Source organism: Gopherus evgoodei, chromosome 24, assembly GCF_007399415.2.
Source record: "Gopherus evgoodei ecotype Sinaloan lineage chromosome 24, rGopEvg1_v1.p, whole genome shotgun sequence".
NCBI lineage: Eukaryota > Metazoa > Chordata > Testudines > Testudinidae > Gopherus > Gopherus evgoodei.
This window is the reverse complement of record NC_044345.1, coordinates 9,895,044-9,913,838: the sequence shown is the minus strand read 5'-3', so window position 1 is coordinate 9,913,838 and position 18,795 is coordinate 9,895,044. Positions and strand designations below refer to the sequence as shown.

Sequence of the window (18,795 nt, the reverse complement as noted above, 5' to 3'; positions counted from 1 at the left end):
CTGTGTTGCAGGGATCTAGAGGGCTTTGCGCGCTGTTGTGGAGGGATATCTTCAAGTCTTTGATGAAGGCACTGGGGACACCAGTCCTTGGGCATTTGAAAGCTAGTGTAGTTATCACCTCCAGATGTTTAGTTTTGAGTAGCCTAATGTTTTGGTCCCCCCCCCCCACTCTCTCTAAAGATTGAAGACTAAAGAGTTCCTTAGACCTATACTTTACTCCTGGCCTTTGCCATTGGCCAAGTGAGGACTCTTGTGTGTAAGGAGCTGTTGCCATTGTTCCAGTGAGACCTGAGTTGATGGATAACAAAGATCCCATGACTCTTTTGTCCACAGTCAAGATATTATCCCAGACTCGTGTCCAGTTTCATCACTTAAATCTTTCTAATCCCAATGTGCCATTTAAACACCAGCGCCAGTAATTGTATTCTCCCTGCAGTTTCAAGTGACTATGTCTGCCTCCTTCCCACAAGCTGTTGGTCAGTGTTGCAGTAGATTAGTAAACAGCTGCCATGTTTTGCCCCAGAGGTGGTTGCATTCCACTAGGTAGGGAAGTGATGCCTCTGTGATTTCTTTCTACCCTGGAGGCTTGTTTGTTCTGGATACCAATTAACTCAGGGAGTTAATACCTTTGTAAAGGCTAGTCTGGACACTCCCAAACATTTGTTCAGAATACGTGGTTGTCTGCCCTAAGCCTGTGGTCCGCAGATCCTTTGGAGTCCACGGCGACTCTGTCTGAGGGATCTGCAAAAGCTTTCGTTACCACAGAACAGTGGTTTTCAGCCTGTGGTCTGCGGACTGATATTTCCAATGGGATCTGCACCCACATTGGAAAATTTTTTAGGGGGTCTGCAGATGGAAAAAAGGGTAAGAGCCACTGCCCTAAGCTGATCCCTGCGGGAGAACTACAAATGCTGATGGCTGCGGAATGTCCAGGCTAGCCTCTACAAATGTTAGATACCCTGTGTTAGTAATAAAAAGCCTCATGTAGATACACTCTGGATGATAGAGGCTATTAAATAGGACTAATGGAGAAAACTGGGTTAAAATACCCACCTCCCTCCCAGCTTGTTCTGACTCTGTGCTGTTGCTCTTTTGTGTATGGAGAGTTTATAACTTCTTCTTGTCCTCTTCGGGAGAGCCCCCTGAGGATTAGGGCAGGTCTACACTTAAAATGCAGCTGTAGCACCTAAGTGAAGATGCTCCTAGCCTGGCAGGAGAGCTTCTCCTGTCAGCATAGTGAATCCACCTCTCCGAAAGGCAGTAGCTGTGTTGATGAGAGACGTTCTCCTGTCAACACAGCACTATCTACATGTGGGGGTTAGGTCAATATACCTTACATTGCTCAGGGGGTGTGAAATCCACACCTGTGAGTGATATAGTTATACTGATATAGGTCTGTAGTGCAGACCTGGCCTTAGTCTTTGGCTGTCTGCTCCTCTGACTCCACCAGTGCTCTCCCTGACTCTGGCTGTAACTGCTTTGTTAGGTCAGGGATCCTGGTTGTCACCTTTGACCTGAGCAGCTTTCCTCCTCTATCACCCTTCTCTCCATATGGTCGCTGGAGCAGGGCCAGGACTTGTCGCCACCTTCGCTGTGTGTCTGCAGAACTATGCTTCAGAGCAGTCTGACTGTTTCCCTTTCCTGGGAAAAGGAGCTGGAATGCTGCACCTTCCCACTTCTCCATAGGACTCGTTTGAGGGTGGATTGGCTAGAACAGTGGGAGCGTGTAGATCTGGGGCCTTTGGGAACCAGATGGAGAGTCACACTGCAAAGGTTCTGCAGTGGTTGGAATGTGATAGTTGATCGGAGAAGGTGGGAGTAAGAGCTCCATAGGGTAATAAAGAAGGGGTTGTGCCTCCAGCCAGGGGCAACTGGGGTAGGAGACCCCAGGAGAAACCATGAATCCTGTGAACTGAGGAAGAGCAGGGTTGAGGAGTCCAGGCTGGGCTAGTGCTGTGAGCTTGCAACTCTAATGGCCTACTTTTAAGAAGTGTGGTTCCAAAAAGGGGTCTTGCATCAGCCCCATGCCCCCCGTGAAACTAGGGAGAGGCAGCCCCATGGCAGATCCCCTGCCCATTGCCTCAGCACAGATTTGTCCGAGCCACCAGCTTGCATATATGAGGGGAGGGATTGTTCTCTGGTAGTTGGAACATAGTCAGGCATCAGGAGGACTCCTGGGATATAGTCTCAGCTCTATCTGGGCGTTGTGGCCTTGAGAGTGACGCCGTTTCTTTATGCGTGGGCATGCGGCAGCTCAGGTGTGAGTGACGACTGCTTTTTGTAAATCACTTTGAGGGCCTTGAGTGGAAGGGGCTCTATGTGGCCCAGCTGCAACTAACAGAGTTTTGAGTAAAACTTGATTGGTCACCTGGAAGTGACAGATCTACCAGGTAGTGGGGCTAAAAAGTGCTGATGCCACATGTGGTGGCAAGAACCATGCAATAAACTATATCGACAATGCAACTTCAACCATTTCACCTGCCTGTTTGCCCGTCCCCACTGACCCAAGCCGCTGGTGGGCATCATTCAGTCCTAAACCTTGACTCTGTCTCTGATCCTGTATTTCATGAATGGTTATGTCTATGAATGGCCACTTCCCCATCTTCCAATGGTGTAAGGCATTGATTTATGCCCTTTTCAGGCTGGACTGAACATTGTTACACTGCCTAGTAAGAAGCTTTTTTTTAGAAGCTATTAAAACCAGAGTGGCTCTCTTCTCCCACTAATGCCTCTGGAGCTGGACTCATGGTCCAAAGGAATCTCTCTGGCTTTACAGAGGGATGTGAAAATGTGCACTAGTAGAAACTTCCTATGGAATGATAAAGAATGTGGCTTAAATAGGAATGTGTGGCTTAAATAGAATACATGATGGCATGGGTCTAAAGGTCTGACACTCGTTTGGGGTGACCTGTGTAACTCCGTTGTGTCCGTCTCAGTGTCTGTAGAGCAAACCTTTACTCTCTTCTCTTGTAGTACACCTTTGTGTGGAATAAAGTAGCTGCCATCACAAAATCTTTAAGGCATCCCTTAAAGCCATCCCTTTTGGCAGGCTCCACCAGAAGTGTGTCCCTGCCAATGAGCTACTTTCTGGAATAACTTGGAGTAAAGTCCCTTGTAAACCTGAGAAGACTTTAATCAGCGCTCTATTTATAAGATGTGCTTAATGTGTAGATGGGAAGGATGGACATCTTGTTCACAACATGGGAGGAAAAATCACAGCCCAAACCTACCGTCACCCCATAAGCCAGTGTTCCCCAACCTTTTAGTCTGGTGGGTGCTAGATGAAGGACCGTGGGGGCGGTTGAGCATCTGCCGAAATGCTGCCCAATTTCGGCCGCATTTTGGCGGATGCTTGATCGTCATGGCGGGCGCCATGATGTCTGCAGGCACCGCTTTGGGGACCCCTGCCATAAGCAAAAGACCTCTCCTCACCCCTTTGCCATGCCAAAAGATGCAGCAAGCCCTGGCTTTGTCAGACCTATGGGGAAGGTAGAGTCACATTCAGTGCCCTCCACTGGCACTGCCCTGCCGCAAGCCCCCAGAGAGTGCCCCATGCTTTAAGCAGCTCACAACTAGTACAACAGCACAGAGAAGGAGCCGCATAACTTGGGCAGTTAGGATTCATGCCAGGTGCCCAGGGATCAGTCGACCCAGAAGAGGCTAGGGATTGCTTCCAAGGAGGACAGCCAAGGAATACCCTAGTGAAGGGATTTGGTAGAACTGGCAAAAGATCTTTAGTTGCCCCTCTCGAGGATTGCAAAATAGGCCCTCTTCTGCAAAACTCCTAGTCTGCTTTCCTACTTGATCTTTGTTGAGTGCTACTGTTTAATCTCCATTATTATTATTATTATTATTATTATTATTGAGTGATGTATTCAGCCCTATACACCCAGACCCTGCCTCAAGGAGTTCCTAGTCTAAGTACATTGTAATCTCATTGTCAGGTTAAACTGCGTTAAACTGTGTATGAATCAGATAGCTAATAGCCCATTTTAGACAGGCTGACACACAGTCTCTGTAGCTGGAGAGAATCCAGCCTGCCTTAAATACTAATCAGTTTAGAGAGCCCTAATTTTGAACTCCTTCAGCTACCTAAATGTAGAAGAGAGGCTAACGGATACAGTCTGTTTTCATCGTCACAGCGGCTGAGTTAATACTGCCAGAGGAAGAGGGAGATGGAGAGGCGAGAGGGAGCAATCACTTCTCATCAGAAGTTCCTTGCTAGGCAACTGTTTTTTCTTAGCTAGGTTTATAAATGGAGCAGATACGAAATAAAACGAAGTATAAGGTACCCTGCTGCAGCAGCTCCTGTGGGACTAGGCCTGTCTCACCACAGGTACTGGGTCACAGCACCTCCCAAATTTGGCCCAGCTGCAGCTCCATTGTCTTCCCAAAATTGAGCTGTGGTATGGCCAGGTTGCAATGACCTCTACCCTTATCTGTCCCCTTCTCAATGTGGATAAAACAAAATAACATGAAATTCCCGAAAAATAAAATAGAATTTCACAGTATTTTGATTATAATCCTCTGGGGGTTGAGGGTGAGAGAGGCAGTCAGGGAGGGATAGCTCAGTGGGTTGAGCATTTGCCTGCTAACCCCAAGGCTGTGAGTTCAATCCTTGAGGGGGCCATTTAGGGATCTAGGGCAAAAATCTGTCTGGGGATTGGTCCTGCTTTGAACAGGGGGTTGAACTAGATGACCTCCTGAGATCCCTTCCAATTCTGATATTCTGTGACCGCCTTTCCTCTTGAATTGGGATTCTTGTTCTATGCCTTGATCAGAGGGTTACCATGAAACGGTATTAATGACTGATTTCAATAGGTAGTTTGGGGAGGGGGGCAGAATCTCTTGAAAGCTATCTCCATAGCAGTAGAACTATACCTACATATTTCAGTGTTATGTGTCAATTCCTCCAGATTAATACATCCACTGAATGTATCCACTTTAACTGCCAGGTTCCGTTCCATAGCAGCATTCACCAAGTGGAATTGAAGATAAGCTATTAACTGGCTTTCCAGTCTGCTCATTGCTTGAGAAATATAATTAACACTATTAATGTATAGTCCAACTCCAAAAAACCTTCCAGCTAAGGTTGTTCCGGTGGTTTAATGTAATCCTTGTACATATCATATATTCGGCATGTTACAGTAAAAGCGACAACATCAGCTTGAAATCTGGTCAGCTTAGAAGTAGTTGTCATACAGTGGCCCTGCCAGTCACTGTCCTCGTGTTTGGGGGGGAGAGAGGTTTGGGTTGTTTTTTTTTTGTTTTTTCCTCCTGTGTGTCTTGTGTGGAACTGCCCCAGGCAAACAAGGAAAATAGACTGGAAAGAACAGCCAACACTTTTTGAAAGTGACTAATGTTTTTGCATGCCCAAGTTGAGACTTTTAAAAGGGCCCAATTTTCAGAAAGTGTTGAGTACCCACTTCTGAAAATCTGGAGTCTCAAATTGCGCTACCCAAAATTGAAAATCACCATTCAGAGTTTATGCCAAAGTGATGGCAAATGCATAGACAGAAGTGACCTCTAAATCGACTACTCTTTTTAAAGAGTGCATAGAAGAGTGCATGGGTGAGAAGCAGAGCATTGTCTCTATTTAAAATGACCACAATCTGTTTCTTTCATTGACAGCAATTTGAAATATTGCCTTTGTGATTCAATCTCACTGAGGGTAATCTGAGTAACACTTCACTCTGCTGTAAAAACCCACTGAGCTAAATGCTGTCCCTTACTGGCATTCTCTGAAATCTCATTGACTTCATTAAGCTGCAGGGTTATAAATCGGGGCAGAATTTACCGTGGTATAAGAAAGGCCCTACTGAGTCAGACCAAAGGTCCATCTAACCGAGTATCCTGACTTCCAACAGTGGCCAATGCCAGATGCCCCAGAGGGAATGAATCCTCAAGTCGCCTATTTCAAGCTTCTGGCAAACAGAGGCTAGGGACACCGTCCCTGCTCATATTGGTTAATAGCTTTGATGGACCTCTCTTCCATGAACTTACCTAGTTCTTTTTTGAACCCTATTATAGTCTTGGCCTCTGGCAAGGAGTTCCACAGGTTGACTGTGCGTTGTGTGAAGAAATACTTCCTTTTGTTTGTTTTAAACCTGCTGCCTATTAATTTCATTTGGTGACCCTTAGTTCTTGTGTTATGAGGAGTAAATAACACTTCCTTATTTACTTTCTCCACAATGGTCATGATTTTATAGACCTCTATCATGTCCCCCCTTACTCATCTCTTTTCCAAGCTGAAAAGTCAGTTTTATTAATCTCTTCTCATAGGGAAGCTGTTCCATACCCCTAATCATTTTTCAGAGTAGCAGCCATGTTAGTCTGTATCCGCAAAAAGAATAGGAGTACTTGTGGCACCTTACAGACTAACAAATTTATTTGAGCATAAGCTTTCGTGGGCTACAGCCCACTTCTTCGGATGCATAGAATGGAACACACAGAAGATATTTATACATACTGATTCTTTTGTAGCTCTTCGCAGTCTGCCTGAGTTTTGTATCATCTGCAAATTTTGCCACCTCACTATTTACCTCCTTTTCCAGATCACTTATAAATACGTTGAATAGTACTGGGTTCCAGTACAGACCCTGGGGGGACATCACTGTTTACCTCTCTCCATTCTGAAAAATGACCATTTGTATGTGTATTGATGACACCTAGTAGATGCTTTCACATAGATTAGTCCCAGAATTTGGTACAATATGTGTTGCACTGGTATAAGAAATAATCTGAAGGCCCTCGGGGTGTCTAGTGAAATTCATGCTGGTGAAAGATATTTTATGGAAACTGCTGTTCTATGTTTGTTCCAGTGCAGGCGGCCCTGACCCTACCCTATCAGTGTGTCTAAGCACTGCCCTAGAGGTCTGACCTCGTGGATGTAAGCTGGATAAGGTGGGAGTTTGTTCTCTCTAAGCCATCTAATCTTTGCCTTTTCTGTTGAGACTACAAATCAGGCCAGCTGAAAACTGGTAGCGAGCAAAGATCCGCTTGTGTCCTCAAGATCTGGATTGAGATCCACTATCTGTATGTGGGCCACAGAGCTGCCAGCAGGTGGCAATAACCAGGGTGGAGCAATTTAAATCAAGGCCATTGAAATCAATGATTTACATCATGGTTTGTTTTTAAATCAGGTTGAGATTTTGTAATGTGTTTTATTGCAACTTTAGATTAAAATTTATAATGAACCAAGTTGCAAATTCCTTTAAAAAAAAAAAAAAAGCCTTTCCTATTAGGGTATATTACAGAAATTTGTAAAATTCAAATAGGCAAAAAAACATACTGAAAACTAAGGCCCTGATCTTGAATAGCTGCTAAACTTATTTTCATGAATAATTCCACTGACTTTAATCCATGTGCTGGAAATCAAGTGTGTATATATATGTGTTTGCTGCATTGAGGCTAAAACTATTTTTACTAATCTTGTCTTAAGTGGCAGATCTGCTATTTCAAACCAAAATTGCCTCACTGTTCATGAAAAATCTATTCAGACTTCAACAGAATGATTGTAGATAAAATTCACCCAGGTCAGAATTCTCAAAAATAAGAGCATCCATCCTGTAAGGATGGAATTTTCCTAATCACCTAAATGACTCAAAAGCACAAGTCTGACTTCAAACTTTAAGCCCTGATGGAGGAATGTAGCCTGGCCAAAACATTTCAGCTTACTTGACATGTGGATGTTCAATGTATCAGAAGAGGTTGGTAGCTATAAATAGAACTTTGGTTAATTTTGTGTTTTGAATTTACAGTAAGGATGTTGAAGCCCTGGGCTTGTATTTTTTTCCCCCTTCATATAAGCATTCATGGTAGAATCTATGTAAACCCAGACGTTATTCTAAGAATAAGAAACTAAAGAAAAAGATGTAAAACATCCACACTCTCCGTTTATAAATGGGAAGGAAGTAAAGGACTAGCAATGTGAGAAATATCCTGATTTTGATCCACTTTGGCAATAACATTTGCCACTTCTGACTTTGACTGGAGTTGTGACTTAGATATTTTTTTTGTTGGGGGTTGTGGGGGAGCTTATAAACTGAGCAAATAGTGCCACTGTTTTTGCAGGGCATCCCGTTGGACTATATCTGAGCTGCTGCTGCAGAGGAAGCAGCGATTCCCACGACATTGTGAGACCATTGCTGACGTGGGAAATGTGCTGTATTTTTTTTGTGGTGCCATATTCAGGTATCATTGATGCTGATGGACAAAGTAGAGAAGTGCCCAGAGCTGCGTTAATTACAGGCTCCATTAACAGCACTGGAAATGGCCGATAGCAGAGAGAATATTGCCTTTTCTAAATACTTGCTATTTAAAAAAAATCACTAAAATCCAGTATGGGGGGATATCCCTGTGGCATAGACCAGTATGATACAGTCAGCTTTGAAGTGAATGCCTGAAAGCAGCTTTTACTAATTGCAGCTCGATGGAAAGATCAATATTGAATAGCTGCTCTGCCACTAGCAGTCCGCAAACTGAAATTTCTCTGCCATGGGAAGAGTTCTGGGTGCCAGACTACGTTTTATTAACTAATGATTAAAAATCATTTTCCCCTTGGAATTAACGCTAAAACCCTTGGCTGGGGTGAGGGGGCTGGAATATTTAATTCAGGAATGGCGGGAAGAACTCTGTAGAGGACCTGACAGGATAATGTAGTCAGTACCCTGGTAACTTTCCTGTTGGGTTTTTGAAGGGATTCTGGAGATGCCTGGGTGAGTGGGCTTAAGACTTGCATTAAGGAAACTAAAAGTAGCCATTGCTAGCATGAGATCCCACGTGATGTCACTGTGGGGTAATTAAAGTTCTGTTCCACAATGCCCTTGGAATGGAGGGAGCTGGAAATGCTCGAGCACTATTTCTCTTTTGGTTTGGATTTACTATGTGTGCATGTAAAATTAAAATGTTGCTCAATTAATTAAGCAATGGCAGCAAGTGTGAGGGAGCTTCCAACCTCACAGCTAAGTTCCCCTGTGCTCTGGGAAAAGCATGGGAGAATAAATGAGCCCTGAAGGTCAAAACTTGGACTCCAGACTAGCGAGGGGGGGGGGGTAAATTCCAGAGCAGTTGGGCTTCCGGTGGGAATGCCCTGAACTCCCACTACATTACTGCACACTTAACTGAGTGTTTGAGGTTTGGAAGGACCTTGTGCGTAGGAATGTGTTTAGAAATCTGTGATTTGAGGTAAAAAAGCTTCTCGAATATATTTTGATCCTACAATCTGTGGATGCCAAGAAGTTCTTTGTTGTCAGCACTTAACTGCACCTCAAAACTACCCTTCCTCAGCTGTGTTTCAGATCTAACATGCTTAATTTTGTGGTATGGGCTACTGAAATGGTCTCTTCAGTTATGGATGGATTTTGTGCCATAGTTATCGCAGAGCTAACATCAATAACTCATCATTCTGTGGAGTGTAGCTGGGGATCAGGAGTTGGATGGAAAGAGCTTGCCTTGTGACAGGATACAAATGAAAAGGGACTCCGAGGACCAAAGTGAAGAAACTGGGGAAGGTTCACATAGTGAAATGTGATGGAAGGCTTTAAGAAATTAGGCAGATGTATTGCGTCATGAGACCTTCGCTTCCCTGTTGGGTCAAGGCAGTCTTCATGGAAGAATGCAGCTGGAGGACTGTACAGATGTGGAAATGGTTGGACGGGGGCGGAGGGGAAGAATTACCCCCTGAGAACCAGAGCCTTGCGGAAGTTATGCTTAGATTCGTTTTGGACTGCAATGGTAGCAGCCATAACTGTACTATAATGTATTTTCCACTGATCTTGTACACGAAACAGAGTCAGTATTTCGGTGGGAGACATCCAAGAAATATTTAGGTCATCTAGTAGTAAGTGTTGGTATTCTGAACCCATACCCCAACATGGTGTAAGGGGGCACTCTGATGCTCCAGTTGTCACGTATCAGAGGAGAGAGAGAGCCGAGCTCCTGACCACTTGTGGATATTAATAGTTTGTGGTAGGTCTACCAGAGAGTTTGTACAAAGGCCCCACTGTCCTGGCCAAATGCCACCTTAAGTGATGGCATTATGTTTTTGAAGTGTCCTCTGTAGACAGTAAATTGCTATCCAATATTGCAGTTTTTAATATGCACAACCACCTTCCATCCCAGAAGTGGCCAGCAAAGTAGTTCCCCTGTACACCTTGGAGATGAGCTTGGGATCCTTTGAGGAAAAAGGAGCTATGGAATTTGGAGGCATTTACTGGGGAAATGGAGGTTTCTGCAATACCCACATCCCAGTGTATTGGAAACGAACACATCGGGTATCTTTTCCTCTGCTAATCTGACTCCTGCAGCCTTAGAGAAAATGTTAGGCTTTTAGCATTTTTATATTGCATTTGATAGTACATGTCCTGTGGTAAACAGTCCAGTTTCATTTAAGTAGTTCTTCCCTGTTTGAGAAGTGGGTACTGTTTCTCAGTACACTGGGTCAAGCCATTGCAGCTTGCTGCAAAGGGGTGCACTCTTACTAGACCGAGTCTGTAGTAGAAAGCCATGGCTTTTATGAAATGGTCTCGGAGGGGATCTCTCATCTTGCTGTCAAGTATCAGAGGGGTAGCCGTGTTAGTCTGGATCTGTAAAAGCAGCAAAGAATCCTGTGGCACCTTATAGATTTAACAGACGTTTTGGAGCATGAGCTTTCGTGGGTGAATACCCACTTCGTCAGATGCATGTAGGTGAATGCATGTGGGTGAATACCCACTTCGTCATCTTGCTGTTCGCCAACTCTCATTTTTTTAACCTCTCAATTGCAGGTTCACCCTGAACAAATACAAGATGTCGGAAAAGGGGAGTAGCACGGATGGAAAAACAGATATAGCCAATGGTAAGGGTAGGGGTGAAGACCCGTTTGAGTTGTCTGCACTTAAGATTAGTGCTCAGTGAACAACAAGAAATTAGGGATCATTTTAGTGATTTTCTCTAAGCATGTTCACAACCCTCTAAATTTGCCGGTTGTGAACCTATATGCAAATGAAGAGCTTTTAGTGTCAATTTTTGTACAGCACAAATATTGGATGTGGCACCAAAATGCATTTTATTAAGTGAAATGAACACTGTGACCACACACATTCCTCACTGAAGTGTTCCATAATGTGATTCGAGTGCTCACCAGCCCCCCATCAGCAGGAGTTTGTTTGCACAAAATATTTATTGAATAGCTTTGGTTAGTGAACACCCACAAAAATGGTAGGCTGCTTAGGAGCAGCAAAAGAGGCTACATTTGCCAAACAAATCACTTACCCTGTGAAATTGTTCACCTAGCTCTACATAAGCCATTTAAAGTGATATAGGGGAATCAAATGTCCTATCTAAGCATCCTGCACCATTGGGAAACGCTCATTCCGTCCCTATGTCAGTGTTTTCTCTTCCATCACTTCACTAACAAAGTTGCATTAGAATAGGACCTCTGGACCAGTTCCTGGTTCTATTGAAGTCAGTGACACAACTTCTGTTGACTTCTGGAGACCCAGCATTAGGCCCTCTGTTCCTAATTTCTGCTCCCGTATTATCTCCTTCAAAATCCCTTGAATCGGATGATGGCTGGATCATCTTCTGGTGGAAGAGAATCGGCAGAGAAACCCTTAAAAAGCAGAACTGGCCTTCAGATAGCCTTTGTCATGAAGAAGAGGAGTGTGTCTGTGTAAGCAGGATTGTTGCCTAATACTGTAGAGAACCCCCCGAAGCATGGCAAAGCTAGCTGTTGATTCAAATGCCAGGTAATGTCCTACATCTGCCTAGACCCTGCTCCTTTGTATGTGGGAGTAGATTTGTTAAAGCCCTTGTGCAAGATATTGCAACGTGGGGCAGATTTTTTGTTGCTAAATGAGTGGAGGTTACAGAATCCTGAGCTTGTTTATAGCAGTCTGCGATCCTGTTAATAAATGCGAGAGACAGGGGAAGGAACGGGGTTAATTGTATCCTCCCAGGGGGGGTTGGGGAGGGAGATGGCAAGAGACAAAGAAAGCAAGGGAGGGTACAAGACTTGATTGGGGAAGGGAAGAAAATAATGGGAGGCACATTGTAATCCCTGAATGAAGCTGCAATTAAAAATGTAACACATGGCAGTGAAACAATTGGCCAGAGGCTTTTCCTGAGCTAGTGTTGCCCAGAGGGGATGTCCCAGTGATCTGAACATCAGGTGTGAAATACAGAGATTTCCCAGGCTAGAACCGTAGTTTTGAAAGCTCCATCTTTCAGGGAGCCAAATGGAGTTCCATCAGTGTTAATGGTTCTGGGACTGCGGACTAGACCGTAACGTCACATCTTGGTCACTCTGTGTATGCACTGGCGATCCCATGGCCCTTTTGTAAGAGTAGGGATTTGGCTGGAATATTCTTCCCCTTCTGTTGTGCTGGCCTCCACCCTGGAAGTGGCTGCATTTCAATGGTGCTTTTGGGTACATGAGAATCCTTTGGTGCTGTAGAGATGTGAAGTTATTTACCCCAGAATCAATCCCGTGGTCTGTCCTGTGTAGGGAGCTTATCCAGCAGCCCTGAAGAAATGTCTGGAGCAGAGGAGGGGCGAGAGACCTCTTCAGGCATCGAAGTAGAGGCCTCTGACCTCAGCCTGAGCCTCACTGGGGATGACGTAGGTCCCAACCGCACCAGCACAGAGAGCCGGGACACAGACACGGAGAGCTCGGGAGAGGAAAAGGACTCAGACAGCATGGATGACACAGGCCACTATTCGATCAATGAGGAGAACCGGGCCCATGACCGGTCCCACTCAGATGAGGAGGAAGAGGAGGAGGAGGAGCAGCGGTCCCGTCGACGTGCCCAGCGCAAGCGTGCCAACCACGATCAAGACTCCTCAGATGATGAGCGGGCGCTGGAGGACTGGGTGTCCTCGGAGACGACTGCTCTTCCTAGGCCCCGCTGGCAGGCTGTGCGTGCCCTCCGGGAGAGGGAGTTGGGCTCCAGCTCACGCTTTGTCTACGAGGCCTGTGGGGCTAGGGTCTTTGTGCAACGTTTCCACCTCCAGCACGGCCTCGAGGGGCACGGCGGCTGTGTCAATACCTTGCACTTTAACCAGCGTGGCACGTGGCTGGCCAGTGGCAGCGATGACCTCAAGGTGGTGGTTTGGGACTGGGTCAGGAGACAGCCGGTACTGGAGTTTGAGAGTGGCCACAAGAGCAACGTCTTCCAGGTGAGAGAGGGTGGGGCTGAGTGTGTCCAGAGAAGAGGGTGGCTGAAGGGGCTGGTAGGGGCATCACCCACTCCACTCAGAAGGATGCCAAGAGCTGAGTTATTCTGTTACGTTTGTAAACGGGTGAAAGTAACTGAACGTGTTTGTGTGGTGGGAGAGCAGGTGTCTCAGTGCCAGAACTCCAGGGTCCTATTGGACCTCACTTTCCCTGGCGAGTGGGAGAGCCAGTGCTGGCCCAACTGAGCTTTCATAGCGTCTCCAGCCGGCATGGCTGCGAAGAGCCTCCCAAAGGCAAACCAAGTCTGCCAGTAGCATCTCGACGGGGTCTGCTTCGAGTTGGTGCCCAGGGGGTTCTGAGCAGCAGCAGATACTCGGGCAATCAGGTCCGTTGCTCCTTAGGGGAAGCGATGGAGGCAGGAGCTGTATGTGGAGAAGGGCCTTGGGAGAGCAGCCGCCATGCTCGCAGGAGGCTCTGGAGTGGCAGGGAGAGCAGAGGACTCCGGCTTTCTAGCAGCCAGAGGCTGCTGTGGGGAACAGACTTCATGTTTTATCTCACCTGCTCCCCAGAGGCTAATAGGAAAGGCCAAGTCCAGGGGCAAACCTGTGGGCATCTCCACCTCTCCATCACTGCTTGAGATGGAGGTAATGCAGGGCTTCTCGGCCAGGGCGTTGCCCCACACACTGCAGGGCATCGCTCTGGCTAGGATAGAATTGTTCAAACCCTGTTTGAAGTACTGTACAGCCTCTGCAGTCCCCTTATCTTACACATGGAGAAACCAAGGCATAGAGCACTAGTGACCTGCTGTCGGAGGTGGCACTACAGCTTGGGACTCCCTGGGTTTTTTGCCTGTATGAGCAGTCCACAGATCCTTCTGCTGTGTTTGGAGTGGAGGGTGGGCGGGATTTCAGCCCCAAGGACTGTGAGAGGGCAGGTGTTCCCAGCCCCAGTGGAACGCACCATCTCCTTTTGCTCCCCTCCAGGCTAAATTCCTCCCCAACAGTGGCGACTCAACTCTAGCCATGTGCGCTCGGGATGGCCAGGTCCGGGTAGCCGAACTCTCTGCCACCCAGTGCTGCAGAAACACCAAGCGCGTGGCACAGCACAAAGGAGCCTCACATAAGGTGAGCCAACTGGCTGCTGTTTCTGTCTGGTGCCAGAGCATAGGGACAGATAGGGCCCATAGCAGCCAGGCTTCCCGTACATTAGGTGTCAAAAGGAATCGCTTGTACCTGTGTGACTGTGGAACCGGCCAGTACCCTGCTCTGTCCCTTATTTTCAGTGTATATAAACCTCCGTCTAATTTGAAAGGCCTGTGCCTTCTCCCTTGGTATGTAGATTTCCTCAGAAGCTGATGTGTTCCTTTAACTCAGTTGCATGTCTCTGAAAAAACTGGCCTGTCCCTTCTCCAGTCCCTGCTAAGGGAACGCCTGCCCAAGGAGATGGGTCTCACGTTGCACTTCGAAGATGGTAAGATTTGGACTCCCTCACTGTCTAGGGCTTTCCTCTGAAAATGCCTGGCGCTGAGGATTTCCTCCTGGGCTCTCTGCAGCACACTATGGCAGAGGGTCACAGTTCATCCCTTTTCACCTACTGTGGCCCCTCCTCAATGCAACTCTAGCATCTTTCTCTCTTGATGGCTCCTGCGTGCAAAGCAGATGAGTCTCTGGAGCCGGCTAGGACTCCTAGCTTTATGAGGTCAGAACAAATGCAGAAAGTACACATTGTCCTGGAGCCTTTCAGTTTGCGTTGCCATGTGTTTACCTACATTGAATTTAATCTGTGATTTCACTGCTGAGCATCCAATCCCCTGTGGAGTCCTTCTGAAGTACTTAGCAATCCTAATTAAAGAGTTGTGCCTTTTCATTGGTCTTCTCCCCTGCCAGGTGCTGCCCAGTAACAATTCTCTCCTGGCTTTCATGAGGTTTGTTGCTGCACCACTTGTTTTTATGGTCACCTGTAGCAGGAGTGTGTTTATCGGGGCGTGAGGGGGACTGTCAAAGTGCAGGCCAAAGGCAGCATTTGGAGTTCTAATGCACGGCCCGTGGCCCATGAAAACTGCATATCGCAGCATGCTCTGTCTCAGTCCAAGTTGGGGCGGCTCAGTCACATGCAGGATATTGACTAATGGGCCATGTCGTCTGCACTGAAGGCAGGATGGGCTGCAATCTGCTTGGTCTATAGCACAGCCACCAGGCACCTGTACATTTACCACTGTGTCCTTCCATTGGGCAAGGGGTGGAAATGTTAGAGTCCTGGAATATCAGGGTTGGAAGGGACTCCAGGAGGTCATCTAGTCCAACCCCCTCCTGAAAGCAGGACCAATCCCGAACTAAATCATCCTAGCCTGGGCTTTGTGAAGCCTGACCTTAAACACCTCTAAGGAAGGAGATTCCACCACCTCCCTAGGTAACCCATTCCAGTGCGTCACCACCCTCGTAGTGAAATAGTATTTCCTAATATCCAATCTAAACCTCTCCCATTGCAACTTGAGACCATTGCTCCTTGTTCTGTCATCTGGTACCACTGGGAACAGCCGAGCTCCATCCTCTCTGGAACCCCATTTCAGGTAGTTGAAAGCAGCTATCAAATCCCCCCCTCATTCTTCTCTTCTGCAGACTAAACAATCCCAGTTACTCAGCTTCTCATAAGTCATGTACTCCAGCCCCCTGTTGACATAGGACAGACCTCAGTGGCTCTTGAAGAAGCATTTTCATCAGATGTAAAGTGCTGATTACATTTGCATAACTGGTCACAGAGGAGCAAGCGAGTTACTGAGATCTAATCTCGGGTTGTGAACTGCTGAGGACAGCGACCGTACCTCTGTCTTTGCAGAACCAAGCACAACAGCAATCTGGGTACTACTGAAATAGATAAAATAACCCCTGGCCGCCTCTTAATACAGGAAGGGCAGGCAGTGAAGGGTTTGCATTGTCTGATCACAGTCACATTGAAGTGATGTGCTAAGAATAAATCTACCCAGCATGTCTAACTGCGGCAGGAAATGCAAACTGACCTCCTTCTGCCTGTCTTTCCATACAGATATAAAAATGTGACTTTTAACTGCCCTAACAAGCTGACCGAATCCCCGCTCAGCCGGCTCTGTCCCAGAACACACTACAAAGTGGGTCTAAGTGGCTAATTCTGCTTTCCTTGAAGCAGGGGATGTGGCCTCAGAGCTCATTTTCCCCTCTTCAGTCTCAAGGCAGATGCACCTGTCCCAGTCCCACTGACAGATTAAAAATCATACATCAACCTGTCCCAGGTTTTGTGAGGCTGAGTCATTGAAATGCTTTCCAATCTCAGGTGGAAGGAAGGGTGGTATACAAGGGAAGGAGTCTTGTCCCACTTGTTGGTTAAAAGGGATCCAATCCCAAAGCATTTATCTTCCAGCTGGCCCTAGAGCCGGATTCTCCATGCACTTTCCTGTCAGCTGGCGAAGATGCTGTGGTCTTCACCATTGACCTGAGACAAGACCGCCCTGCTTCGTAAGTATCTTTCCTTGACGTTTGCTATTGGTTGCTATGAGATCCTGGTGAATGAATCGATGAGGTTTCGAAGCTCCTGAGGCCTTAGATGTTCTGCTGTATTCCAGAACGTTGTCTCCGTGAAATGTGTAGTTGATCATTTTAAATTGGCCTGTGTGTTTTGCTAGCTGTCTGCCATGCAAGGATTTTATCAGTCTGACCTAGAGACAGGCTTACTTGTCAGCAGTAAAGTTGGCTAAGTAAACTGTTTACTCTGCTGTAGAGAATCTTTTAATGACTAAATCAGTGTGCCCCCTTTGGACTGGAAGGCTCAAGATGTGTCTTTGATGGCTGGGATACACAGATTTTACATGACTGGTCTGAATCCTCCCTGTTGCTTTCTGATCTATCTGGCAGATGTTTGGTGGCTCACATGACATGAATTTGGCACTCTGTCTGTCTGCATTTTGTCACCCTCATGCACTAGGCCACTGGGACTAACCTCCCTTTCCCCCTCAGGGGGATCCCTCCCTTTGTCCTAATAGCTGCAGAAGTTCATGCTCACACTGCATTGTCTTTGCACCTGTACTGTGGCTGCTGTCAGTCATAGATTATTAGGGTTGGAAGGGACCTCAAGAGATCATCTAGTCCAACCCCCTGCTCAAAGCAGGGCCAATCCCCAAATCCATAAATGGCCCCCTCAAGGATTGAACTAACAATCCTGGGTTTAGCAGGCCAATGCTCAAACCACTGAGCTATCTCTCCCCCAGTCCAGGGCTTGATTGAGTGTGAAAGAGACTTCTACAGGTGTGAGATACTCAGGCCATGTCTACATCTAAAATTTTGCAGCGCTGGTTGTTACAGCTGTATTAGTACAGCTGTATAGGGCCAGCGCTGCAGAGTGGCCACACTTACAGCAACCAGCGCTGCAACTGGTGTTAGATGTGGCCACACTGCAGCGCTGTTGGGCGGCTTCAAGGGGGGTTCCGGGAACGCGAGAGCAAACCGGGGAAGGAGACCAGCGTCGCCGCGGTTTGCTCTCGCGTTCCCGGAGCCACCCTGCAAACCGCAGGGAAGGAGACCTGCTTGCTCGGGGTTCCGGGAACGAGAGAGCAAACCGGGAAAGGAGACCAGCTTCGCCGCGGTTTGCTCTCGCGTTCCCGGAGCCACCCTGCAAACCGCAGGGAAGGAGACCTGCTTGCTCGGGGTTCCGGGAACGAGAGAGCAAACCGGGAAAGGAGACCAGCGTCGCCGCGGTTTGCTCTCGCGTTCCCGGAGCCACCCTGCAAACCGCAGGGAAGGAGACCTGCTTGCTCGGGGTTCCGGGAACGAGAGAGCAAACCGGGAAAGGAGACCAGCTTCGCCGCGGTTTGCTCTCGCGTTCCCGGAGCCACCCAGCAAACCGCAGGGAAGGAGACCTGCTTGCTCGGGGTTCCGGGAACGAGAGAGCAAACCGCGGCGAAGCTGGTCTCCTTTCCCGGTTTGCTCTCTCGTTCCCAGAACCCCGAACAAGCAGGTCTCCTTCCCTGCGGTTTGCAGGGGGGTTCGGGAACGCGAGAGCAAACCGGGAAAGGAGACCAGCTTCGCCGCGGTTTGCTCTCCCGTTCCCCGAGCAAGCAGGTCTCCTTCCCTGCGGTTTGCAGGGGGTTCGGGAACGCGAGAGCAAACCGCGGCGAAGCTGGTCTCCTTTCCCGGTTTGCTCTCTCGTTCCCAGAACCCCGAACAAGCAGGTCTCCTTCCCTGCGGTTTGCAGGGGGGTTCGGGAACGCGAGAGCAAACCGCGGCGAAGCTGGTCTCCTTTCCCGGTTTGCTCTCTCGTTCCCAGAACCCCGAACAAGCAGGTCTCCTTCCCTGCGGTTTGCAGGGGGGTTCGGGAACGCGAGAGCAAACCGGGAAAGGAGACCACTTCGCCGCGGTTTGCTCTCCCGTTCCCCGAGCAAGCAGGTCTCCTTCCCTGCGGTTTGCAGGGGGTTCGGGAACGCGAGAGCAAACCGCGGCGAAGCTGGTCTCCTTTCCCGGTTTGCTCTCTCGTTCCCAGAACCCCGAACAAGCAGGTCTCCTTCCCTGCGGTTTGCAGGGGGGTTCGGGAACGCGAGAGCAAACCGCGGCGAAGCTGGTCTCCTTTCCCGGTTTGCTCTCTCGTTCCCCGAACCGCCGAGCAAGCGGTTCTCC

At 47.7% G+C, this 18,795-nt stretch overlaps 1 protein-coding gene across 4 annotated transcripts in view; it reads left to right on the top strand.

The window, feature by feature from the left end:
• Window positions 1-18,795, top strand: part of DCAF8 (DDB1 and CUL4 associated factor 8) — a 48,054-nt gene that overhangs the window by 8,120 nt on the left and 21,139 nt on the right. For 2 of the 4 annotated variants that reach the window (XM_030542327.1, XM_030542325.1), the window contains exons 3-6: window positions 10,767-10,837; window positions 12,488-13,158; window positions 14,140-14,280; window positions 16,550-16,644. In XM_030542327.1, coding sequence (XP_030398187.1) covers window positions 10,789-10,837; window positions 12,488-13,158; window positions 14,140-14,280; window positions 16,550-16,644 — 956 coding nt within the window. In that variant the 5' untranslated portion in view covers window positions 10,767-10,788. Of the gene's footprint in view, window positions 1-6,821; window positions 6,904-10,766; window positions 10,838-11,575; window positions 11,730-12,487; window positions 13,159-14,139; window positions 14,281-16,549; window positions 16,645-18,795 lie in introns of all 4 variants that reach the window. The other 2 variants (XM_030542328.1, XM_030542326.1) reach the window with 2 other exon arrangements.